General features: G+C 32.1%; 2 protein-coding genes across 3 annotated transcripts; both read right to left on the bottom strand.

The window, feature by feature from the left end:
• Positions 1-200: 200 nt before the first annotated feature.
• LOC128164189 (transcription termination factor 3, mitochondrial-like) lies at positions 201-4,910 on the bottom strand. Of its 2 annotated transcripts, none has more exons than XM_052827946.1 (7): positions 4,811-4,910; positions 3,375-3,977; positions 2,668-2,852; positions 2,051-2,195; positions 1,712-1,779; positions 1,037-1,127; positions 201-489 (listed from the first exon to the last, which is right to left on the bottom strand). In XM_052827946.1, exons 2-7 carry the CDS (start codon positions 3,970-3,972, stop codon positions 218-220), a joined length of 1,359 nt encoding a protein of 452 aa, XP_052683906.1. In that variant the 5' UTR covers positions 3,973-3,977; positions 4,811-4,910; the 3' UTR covers positions 201-217. The 2 variants fall into 2 exon arrangements, with proteins under 2 accessions (XP_052683906.1, XP_052683913.1); XM_052827953.1 differs by lacking the exon at positions 4,811-4,910 and adding an exon at positions 4,630-4,705.
• Positions 4,911-5,465: 555 nt separating this feature from the next.
• On the bottom strand, positions 5,466-12,082 carry LOC128164340 (protein archease-like). The gene is made up of 7 exons (XM_052828136.1): positions 12,028-12,082; positions 9,583-9,607; positions 8,574-8,695; positions 8,113-8,195; positions 7,832-7,884; positions 7,652-7,688; positions 5,466-6,406 (listed from the first exon to the last, which is right to left on the bottom strand). Exons 1-7 carry the CDS (start codon positions 12,065-12,067, stop codon positions 6,317-6,319), a joined length of 450 nt encoding a protein of 149 aa, XP_052684096.1. The 5' UTR covers positions 12,068-12,082; the 3' UTR covers positions 5,466-6,316.
• Between the last annotated feature and the right edge of the window lie 14 nt (positions 12,083-12,096).

Here is a 12,096-nt window from a genome sequence, read left to right as displayed (position 1 = left end):
TTATTCCTTAAATAAATATGTTATAAATTAATTTAAAAGAAGAAACTAGTATGAGACTAGAAGACAAATACACAATGCACGCAGTTTAAGATACTGTCCAAGTATAAATGTAAACTGCTCTCATGTAACTACAGTTGTGACACATTACAGGTTTTTGTACATGCAACATCAAAGTTTTCCTTAACAAAAACAAAATGATGTCATATTTATAAGCAATTTATTCTGTTTTTAAAAATGTGACAAAGTGTTCCTTAGGTACTCCTATTTTCCAGCACCATTTTTCTGCCGTTCTCTTGGCCAGACTTTCCAGGGACACATATCCCGCCTTCTCTGGGTTATAGTGGGCCCGCCCAATCTCCTTCAGGAAGGCGTGTCTCCTCCGCACCTGATGGTGGTCTCCTAACAACACTCCAGGGTTCTCAGCTATCGTCTCCATGCTCACCTCCATGTCATACAAGTTCTCAAGTCGAGTCTGGAGTGTTTGGGGCTCTTAAAATACCAAAATCACGAAATCAAGACAAGCCTATTTAAAAACAAATATTCTGAGGAAAAAGAATTGCTTTCATTTAAATATTAAGGTATCAATTCTCATTTTTATTGGAATATATATGCACACACAGATTTTCATTTACTAAATGCATACAATAAAATCTGCCAATTACATTTAACTACCTCAATTTAAATGTACACAGAACACTAACTTTGTATTGTTTTTAAGCTAAAGTGTAACCAAAGCAATGTGTGTTAAAAGCTTTGAGATCTCCGTATGGAGCAACAAACTCTTTGGAGACATTTGGATGAACAGAATGTAGAGCTAATTTCAATATTTACATGTGATTTTAACAATACATAACAATAATAAAGATAGGTCTATGCCTGAATTTCTTGTACACAAATAGAAAAAAATTGAACAATAAAATGTATCAGGATTTTTCTTCATTTATCAAAAATCTTGCTCTTCCAGTACTCTCCAATGGCAGATTATTGAAAAAAAAAGTCAAAACAGTAAAGTTAAATCACTGAAGGATGAGCTAACCTTCTGCAAAAGCGAGTGGACATTTCAAAAACATGGCCTGAAGCTGATTGTAGTCAAATCCCCATATTTTGTGGAACAGAAAGTGTACATCCTACAAGAAACCAGAGGTCACAAAGTACAAGTTGTATCAAAGATATGAAAACACAAACACAGTGCATTAGTAGCTATTGATAATCACACTATGTTAGTTCGCAAGATGATAAAATGAACCCCTTGAGATTATGCAGCTTAATTGTAATGGAAAATTCATATCAAATTCATTTTCTGATATTGCTAGTTTATAATGTCTAGACAAAAGATCATCAGAAGCCTCTCCTTAGATACAACAAAATACTTTTTTATTGTTTTGAGGGGGGTCAAACGCATTAAAAAAGAACTGCTTACAGTTAAAGAGATTCAACAGGGTTAATCATAATACATGTACTGATGAAACAGATCAAATGGTTCAAATCTTAGATCTGCAATTGGACAATTCTATAAAAAAAGATCCTATATCTATAAACTACTCTAGCTTTGAACAAAGTGCCTATTTTTAATATTTCTTGATAAAAAAAAATCATCAAAAGGGCAGTGTAATGGATATTTAGAACAACACATATCTGATTCAGTATACATTTTTGGTTGCCTTGGTACCTGTAAACTTACACAGAATCAAGATCTCGGATCTAATTTTACCTGGATCTTTTTCCTGTTATGGGAAATAAGGATTGGGTGGATGGAGAAAACCTCTCTCATCTGATCACCTGCACATTGATGAAAATAGAGTGATGGATGTTATGCAATACATTAATACACTATATAAGTTATATATCTTTAGCTTTTTAACTAGTACAAATATTCCCCATGTTCCTAATGCCAAATATCATTATTTTCTTCCAATTTTGATCTTTAAAAATGCTGGATTCTACTTCAATACTTGCTACAGAGCTACTTTGAGTGAAAATTTCATAGTCATGATAAACATGTTTTGACAGCTAAATCTGACAATGTTTGGCGGTGTGACAGGACACTGACCTTTGAGTCCGAACATCTTCTGGAACATCCCAAGCTTGGAGTCAACCTGTCCTACTTCCATGATAAGGAACATCGAATGCCGTGTCACCATCTTACCAATCATCTCGTCTGTGAACTTCTTAGATTTCAGGTAGCCAACCACTGACTGTCAAATACCACAGTCATAAAAAATGTGAATTCATGTACATGTACTTACCTCACGGAAGAAATTCAAAATTATGATTTTGACTTCTTTTTACTTATTGAAATAAAATGTGCATTTTATTTTATTATAAATTGGTGGAATATAATTGAAACAGAAATCTAAAATTATAACACCCATATATCGAGATGATGCACAATACTGTTTCATTATCATGTATTAAAAAAATTTGTTATGTTCAATAAAAATTTAAATGTCTAGCAAATTCTACTGCTGTACATGTATTTAAAAAATGATACAGTTTTGATGCATAAATATTTCTCTTGAGCTTAGCAAAGAGAAAATCTAGCATGTTTCTCTTCAGTCGTCAGTAAAATGATTTTTTTTTCTTCACAGCCAAGTAAAGAACTGACAAATGTTTCTCTTCATCTACCTGATTATAGAAATGTTTTCCTGTTTTTCATGTTTTTGATACCTGAAGCTTGTTGATGGGGTCCTCCAGTATAAAGGGGTTTGTGGTCAAAACCATTCCAAGATTATGGTCATAAACACCCAGATCTTTCAGGTATAACAACTTTGGAATGATGTCTCTCTCAAAATCAAGCCTGATGATGTAGTTTCCGATGAACGGAAATTCTTGAACAGCTGACAGATCAACGCCTAAAATATAGAATTACAAGAAATGTTGATAGAGTTGCTGAGCATTTTGACCCCACATTATCATTTTTCACTTGGAAAAATTCAAAGGAATGAAAACAAATTTCTTATGGAAATTTACCGGTATAATAAACGATGTTGACATATTTTCTTAAGTCACTCGGAATACCTCGCACAAATTCAATAGTATCATCTGGGTCTGTTGCAATGCAAAATCCCTGTAGACTCCTTTATTTTTAGCCAAATATTGAAAACTAATAACCTAGAGGGGGCATTTCAAAGGAGAAACTTGGAAAGCATTCATACTTTTGAATTAACATTGTTTGAACCCTGACATGCCTGAGGTAATTATAAATATTGGGTAAATAACCAAAATGTGAATCAAGGATATTTTGGGACAGAGTATAGGTCTTAATTAGTAATAATATACATTCTATTTATAGATAGTCTTAACCCTTACAGTATTCTAAATGCAATAGAATATTTCTGTAGATTAGTAATTATAGAAAATTAGAAGCTGTTTACCTATCATCACTAGTTTCTGTAGTGTCTCTGAATGCTCTATGTAGTCCTCAAAGCTACTGGACTTTGGTTTCAGAAAGTTGTAACGTATTCCTCTATCCTCATCGGGGTGAGGAAGAAAGGAGGTCATCATGTCCCACTTAGTGCTGTGAGGGTCAAGTTTATCCACTTCATCTAAATAAGCCTCGATCTCTGACAGCATCTCTGGGGTACACGATTGTAGGTTAGAGTTCATTATGTCACAAACCTGACTTACTGATACATTACGAAAATGCTTTGCAATCAGTTCTGTGTTTAATGGGGGCTGTGAAACACCTTTAATATCTGTTGATAGTGTTTCTCCTTTTATGGGGGCATCACCAGTCATTGCAACATGTAGTTCAGACAACTTATTCTCTTCTAATTCATTTGTCTTTTTATTAGTTTCGTTGATTTTCTCTGAATGCTTGTGCTGAAGTGAAGATTTTTTATAGCTTTTAGCTAATGTCTCCCAAGGGTCTGTTTTTGAATGCACATCCTCACTGATACCCGCTGCACTTAGTCTCTGACTGCACGGTGTAACAAATCTTCTTCCAAAGCGAAAAGCCAATTTGGAAAACATCCTCTCTGTAATAAGGATAAAATAGTATGATTTAGATTTTTGAAATTTAAAAGAACATATACTGAAAGATGATGATAATGTAATGGGTTAGATTCCCTCAAAGATTTTAAAGCTAAGCAGGTAAACCCCTTTTTGGGCACTCATGAAAATAATTCAAACTTGACGTGGTAGTGATCTTTAAACTTGGTGCGCTTGTGAAATTACACCAATGTTGATTTTGGTGCAAAACAGGACAAAACAATTTTGGGGCCCTCATGAAAATGATCGAAACTTAACCATGTTAACATAATAATAATTTTAACTTTGGGGCCCTCATGAAAAGTAATTTGGGTGCTCAAAAAAATTTGAGGGGCTTGCACTTGGGGCGCTTTGGCTTTGGGGTGATACAACAGTAACCCGTTGAATCAAAGATCTGTCACCAACGACTTATAATGACAAGACTGAAAGTTTTTGCTTGTTCAAACCTGTGCTCTATATTTCCCATTCGAAAAAAAATGAGAAAATGCAAAAATTTGACTGATTTTTTTAACGTTCTAAATATAGCTTCACTTCTAAGGTCACATACTGCCAGTGAGTGAAATAAAATGTCAGCGACAAATAGATGAAAAATATATCCTATACCAACTCTACTACGGAATAACAAAAACAATTGTCTACCTGAAACACTTTTTTAAACATTTTGAATCTTAAGAGCCAATTTTAACTCATATCATGTATCTGTGCTCCTCACTACAGTATTATAAAATATTTAAAGTTAGTTCGAATTTCCTCAGATTTATAAAAACATCACATTTTATTACAAAACCTATTCATAAAGAGTGCATAATGCAAAATTTACCGAATGTCTTCTTTGATGCAGTCCCGTTTTCTTTTTTTTATCAGCTACTGCGATTGCGTTAATTAAAAGGTATTAGGTTTTTTCCATGATAATTTTATATGCTTTCTGTAATATTTGTGGGTGCAACAGGTATTTGCCAACTCGTTCCAGAAATATCTCGACAATTTGTACTATTTATTCTCACTGGTTGAAATAATGTTTCTGAAACGGTATTTCAGTTACTTTTTACAAAACTTTAATACGAGTGGTTATTTTTTTTTTTCGTAATGATTCAAATTAATTTGACAGGAAAATAAATCTACAGTCTAATCAGATGCTGGATCAAAGTAGTGAAAGTACTCAAGGGAACTGACATTTTTTGTTGTAAAATATTATACATAAATATAGTTTGACCAATGCCTGATCATTGCAGATGTAAGTTATGAAATCTGGTCTCGTTATGTTCTCATGAAAATGTACCTTTTATTTTAGTAACAAATATGTTTACTACAGTACATGCATATATATACTATTGTTTTTCACTACTGTATATTAAATTATAGATATGATATGTTATTGACTTTGTTTTTGGTTTTTTTTTACATGTTATTTCACCCAGATAATTTTGAGTCCGCCTGTAAATGCTATTAACAAGAAGAAAAACAGAAGAAGTTGAAAAGTTAAAAATAATATAATTTATTCATAAATAATAATAAAATTGCGATGAGGAGCTAGTGTACATTAATGACCAAAATAAATAACAAAAAATTAAAGAACAAAAATAGTTTCCCAAAATAAATATATGGAATTTGAATCAACTTAAAATTGTCAAAAGGAAGGTGACCTTGATGAAAGGCTCAGTGAACAAGCTAAATTAAGATTTTGTATACGGTTGTGCTTGGGTTTATAGACTTGTTAAACAATAGTGAGCACTTTTAACAGAATTGGCCATGAGAATTTACTTTTAATAATAGATATATGAAACAAAAAACGAATAAAGAATCTGATGAATTTGGAAATAATTTAAGTAGGTACTACTACACTATTAATATTCAAGGAAAACCAACGAATTGACATCCGAGTTAATTATTTGATAAGTAATCTGTTAATTCAGAAATGTACTGCGATGCCAGACAAACTCATCAACACTCATTTTGAAAATGATAAAATGCATTCCACACTGACTCGCACAAATTTGATATATGAATAAACAAAGCCTCTATCTTAATGCAGTCATAATATTACTTGAACTAATTTATTTTGAAAAATTCTTAAATGAATAAGGAAATTAAAACATGTTTTATAGTTTTGTTTTATTTTAAAGCCAACTTATCTTAATAAAAACAAAACAATTAATGGAAACCAAAACTTCAAAAACCTCATTAACAACCAGTTACATACATATCGCACACTGATCAATATAAGATTATATATATTGCTCTTAATCAATAATATAATAAATAAATGAATTCAATATATCAATATACAAGAATCATGGGAAGTAGAAATATGTCTATAGATGCCAGTTTAAATGTCTATAATGACAAACACTTCATGCTGCCCCTCCTTGTCATAAATCTGCATGTTGGAGTATGTAATAGCTTTCACCTCTGTACCCTGAAAAATAATCAAGCTTGAAGATAAATAAAATATATACCTCACAATATAAATATATACCTCATAATATAAAGTATATACCTCACAATATAAATATATACCTCATAATATAAAGTATATACCGTATTTTTCGGAAATTAGGTCGATACTTTTTTCCCCAGACCCGTGGACCTCGCCCTATTCATCGCTTCGCCCAATTTATGGGGTTTTTTTTGGTTAGAAAATTTGATATGAAATTTTGCAAAAATTTATGCAACCCTCCAATAAAATCATGAGTGTTTACTATAATACTGCTTGAATTTCTGTGTAAAAATCGTATGGATTTTATTCAATATACTGTAGCAATTTATCATTTAAACAAAATTAAATGTAAATAGATTTATTTCTTCTTACATTTCTTACTTAGATCACTGACTGAATCATCTTTCGATCATTATTATATGCTTTCATACATTTTGATCGTGTGCTTACGATAAACAGGAAATCGATTTCGCGCGGTAAAGTAAAATGAGAACCGCACAAAGGGTAATTACGGGGGGAAAATATCGTCGGGTAGAAATAAAAAAACAACAATTTGATATAATAGAATACACGAAAAAGTTTTTTCTGTATATTCAACATAAAACTTTCGATGAAATTTTAGCCAGGTGTCTCTGAAATCAGCCTGGGTAGCGCTTACTTTGTTTATACACAGTTGAACTCTCGGCACGTGCTACTCATGCCCGCAGGCTTCAATAAGATCAGAGGTTGACTCGTGTGTATATACACAGTAAAAAGTTACACAGAGACACAGGGTGGCATGTGCTACCGTAGTCATGCCTCCAGGCTAGGTTACTATCTCCCGGTTAACACCAGTTTGACGTACACATGGCAGGGAAGTAATAAAAAACGATCTTAAATTAAAACCGGCCATACTGAATTAATTGGTTTGAAAATTTTGATGCAATTTCAGACATTTTCTTACGATGTTTTCAAGAAATACATTTTATTTCCCTTTTGTTTAAAACTGTGAAATAAGATTAAAGGCTACTATATGATAACGTTATTGGTTTAAACAATTTATTCATTAGAACTAGCGGTAATTTTTCGACCAATTCTTCGAAGTCGACCTATTTATACTTTTTTTTATTTTTTGGCTAAAAACGGCCTCCTTCGCCCAATAAATCGTATCGATCTAATTTCCCAAAAATACGGTACCTCACATCGATATGCACCCCTTTTTATGAGAAATATCTTTTAAATTACCTGTGGATGTTTCTTGATATCAAACTCTTCACCATAGCTAGAGTAAAGAAAACATTTGGAAACAGGAGCATAAATAATGATTTTTTTCTTTTTTCTTTGCATCTCTTCAACTCTAAGAAATTGATCTCTATATACAGTATTTTGACATGCCATTGAACATCAACAGTAAATTCCACTTACCCTATTGATTTTATTTTGAAATTTTCCTTATCAAATTCAGTGATTACAATTTTCTGTGAAGAGAAGAAAACATGATATCACATATCTTTTGACTTTATATCCAAAAATCAAAAACTTAAACATACATTTCACCAAATTTAAATTTAAAACATTATCTAAAATCCACTGAGCCTCAAGCCTCTGACATTAAAGTAATGTGTCAATCAAAGAAAACTTTTTGATGCAATAAAATATTGATGTTATCAAAGATACAAAATTCAAATCTTGAAGGTTATACATACCCTAGGTATGAAAAAGGCATCTGCAGAGAAGACAAAGAGCCATTCGTCTAGAAAGTGAAATAACAGGCCCATCAAATCATCACCTGTAATCAAAGAGCTAGTGTTGAAACCTTACAAACCATCACCTTCAATCAGAAATGCTATGATACCTGTAAATTAAAATTAAAGACACTGTGAATAACAATGTCTCAAATCACAGCTGTGTCTGGGCGAATTCAAGACTGGGAGAAACTGTCTGCAAGTGACAAGGGCCAAAATTACACAGCGCGATAATAACCCTGTAACAGTAGTAGAAACTTTTTTGTATATCTCTCACATAAAACAACAGACTTATAATCTTTTTAGTATTGCTTTATACATATTTGTAATGAATAAAACTCTATACTGATTTGCATACTGAAATAACATACATGTATGTGTATGCAAGCACAAGCAAAATGTGATGTAACTTTTTTTATTACCCTCAGCCTCCACCTCTTTTTCTTCTTTCATTTCCACTGTGTTGTAATCAGTAGTCATGTAGCCAAACATTGACGTGGCACACTGCTCAAAGGCCTCCTCTAGGGTGTCACCCCCTGATTTACTGGGTCAAGGTCATTTAAATGACAATTCTAAATTATGTGTATTATATTACATAATTTAATGATGTTACAACACTGGTGAAAATATATTTCAAAGTACTGTAAAAACAGACATTTTTGCATGGTGATATTGTTTGCATGATGAAAATGTTCTCAAATAATTATGATAAGCTATGCAAAATTTAACTCAATATTGGCAATTTCTGATAAAATTACATTAATTAATGCACAATGGAAAATGCTTTAACTGCAAGTTTGTGAATGAAATATTTTAGATTCATATTCTTTTAACTTAGAGGAATTTTGAATTTTTTTATTCTTTCAAACATTGTATTTATTTTTTCTTCAGAGGATACATGCATGTAATCTGAAAGAAATGAAAGTAATATTATTAATAAACAGAGTCCTTGCAGATTTCAACTTAATATTTGGATGATTCATTTCAATTCAGAAAAGACTTAGATTTGTCAAAGTGATTTAATTGAAAAACTTAAATATTACCCGCATGCTTGTTTGAACATAGTTGTTGAACTAGTCGAAAGACTAATGTATTAATTAACCTGTATTTAAACCAGAATTCTAACATGCCATTACATCCTCTACTTCATGGCACAAATAGAGATCTAGCTTTTAATAGTCAGATTGTGCATTGACTTAACTTGAGAGCTTTTATGAGTATAAATGTAAATATTGTATAAATATTGCATAACTATGAACCTTGTAAAATAGTTATTGTAATTGTACAACTTGTTAAAATATATGACTGTAGAGTTTGTATACTAATAACTGTTTATTTAAAACTACAGTTTGTATATCAACTAGAAAATGTAACTGTGGAGCTTGTAAAAATATAACTGTAGAGATTATACAATTACAATTAAGAACTTACTGGACATCAGCTGTGTGATCCAAATCTGAAAAAAAATAATTAAAATAAAAATAAAGAAATGGAACTAGCTAAATAAATGACCTCACTCTATGGTGTGCAAATCGAAGGAAAACATTACAAACATAGAATTAATTTGTGTTACAGTTAGACAAGCTAAATTAATTGATAAAAGATGACCTGTTCGACTATTGATCACCCAGAATGTATGAAAGTTTACAAGATTACAGATAATTTATAATTTTGAGCAAGAATAAAAATTTGAGAAATGGCGGTACATAGAATTACCGAAATACCCGCAATTTACCGAATACCCGGTGAAAACACCGAAATACCCTTCAAAAACACCAAAATGCCCATCATTATGCCACAAAGAGTGTATGTCTAGTATTTTATATATATAGTTATTGTATATAAAGTTAATTTTTTGAATAAATCAGCCGATTTTTGTGGTTATTGGTTAAAACGCAATTCTTCCAAGAAAGATAACTCTTTCATTAAATTTAGTTTTTAACATGGTGATAAAAACCCAATGAAACTAAATCTTTTTATTAATTTATTTCTTATAAATAACCATAATTAAATTTATTTTGAATAATTCATTTAAACTGGATATAAATGTTTTCATCTCATTAGTTAACAGATTATTGCCCTGTGATCATCATGGTGACCAATTATCTACTCACAGTGGCGTAGCGCCCTTTATGCAAAAACGCAAATGAATACACAAAATTTTGCAAAGCATTGGTCTTATGATTTGAGTTTCCTATTGTTTGCACGTAAACAAATCGTATTGAGACTCCACTTCATTATAATCTGCATATTTAGTATTCAGTTCTCATCGTATACAATGTAATTACTACGATTCCGGAAAATACCGTCATTCCATACTTAACATTAAAATTAATTGGAAGTTCGTTTGAATCATAAATTAATATGGACAAGCTATACCTTTGACTTTCATGTTATTGGCTTAAAGAATGATCTACAATAAACTTATTAAAATGAGATGAACAACTTTTAACTCCTTTCAAGTTTAAATTTTCATACTAAAATCTGAAAACACATCAAGTTTTGAGTGTTTGTCCGTAATTGTATTCTGTCAGTCTATACTTACATGTAATTTAAAGTCGGCCGTCGGGTGATTAAAATTTTGACAAAGTCACAATACATTGTGATAAACTTGATCAAAAATTTGTCATTTAGGTAAGCAAGTTACGGATTGAATAATAAATCTGTTGCAAAACGCCTATTATCTTTAGTCATATGCAGTTGGTTTCCGCTGGGGTATCAGTGTTTCATATATAATTACACATTCTTTTAAAATTCAACATTTCCCTTACACATACAGTATGTAAAATTGTAACATTTTGAGACAAAATCTCATTATCAAAAGCCTGTAAATCTAAAAGCTAAAACCTAAAATCCAAGAGCATCGGGGGTCTTGAAATTTTAAATAAAATATTCGAAGAGTACCAGGTAAATAATGTTTGTCTCGGAATTCAGCAACTTTTGTTCATATTTATTGGAATCATAATACTTAAAAATGTCATATTTTTAAGGCTGTTTTGTCATTCTAATAACAAAAAATCCAGGAGCTTCCGGGGGCTTCGCCCCCTGGGCCCCCACCAGGGCTCTGCCCAGACCCCCTACCTTTTTTTGAATACAGTAAATTAAAAGGTAGCTACGCCACTGACTCACAATAGAAAGGAGCAATTCTGGTAGAAAAAGGAATATTAATAGTATTATCATGTCAAATCATTATATGATATTAAGAAATAAAAGCTGATAAACTGTTATTTTTAAATCTTAGTTATTTTATTCTGGGAATAAAATTTCGCACCTCTATTTGAGTGAAAAGCAATTCATGCAAGAGTTATCGTTCTGAACCCAATGCCTACACATGTTAAAAATCGCTATATATGTCAAAATACTTACATTATCAAACTGAAAATTGGGGAAATACATTTAAACACTTATATTCAAACTATGTTGTTAAATATTTGTGCTCAAATGAGGTATTTCGGTGTTTTTGATGGGCATTTCGGTAAATCACGGGTATTTCGGTAATTCTAGTTACCCGAAAAATGGTGGGACTAAGCATATAACCAGGATTCGAACTCAAGCCCCTTAAATCTCTTATCAGGCGCTTTACCAACTCAGTTGTCTGGTGCTGACAATTAAGCTGATCTAACTGCAACATTCTTCCCCTCTTAACACTGCTTACTGATATTTGCCCTGGAAAAATTAACATCCCAGGTCTCTTAATTAATAACCCCCCAACCCCCCCCCCCCCCAATTTTTTTGCATTGATTAGAAAGATGGGGGTGGGCGCAGACATGCTCTCGTCATGTCTTGGCACCATCCCTCCACCTACAAATCTCAGAATAGGTAACTCGTTGGCCCAACGACTGGCAACCCTCGCCCCTTTTAAGTCTATGTACCTACATTCATATTTCACTTCAGGAATACCCCCACCATGTGCCATTGTTGTGCAATGTGACTCTGATCGTAAAC

This window comes from Crassostrea angulata, chromosome 1 (assembly GCF_025612915.1).
Source record: "Crassostrea angulata isolate pt1a10 chromosome 1, ASM2561291v2, whole genome shotgun sequence".
Lineage (NCBI taxonomy): Eukaryota > Metazoa > Mollusca > Bivalvia > Ostreida > Ostreidae > Magallana > Magallana angulata.
Note: the sequence above shows the minus strand (reverse complement) of the source record. Positions and strands in the feature narration are given on the sequence as shown.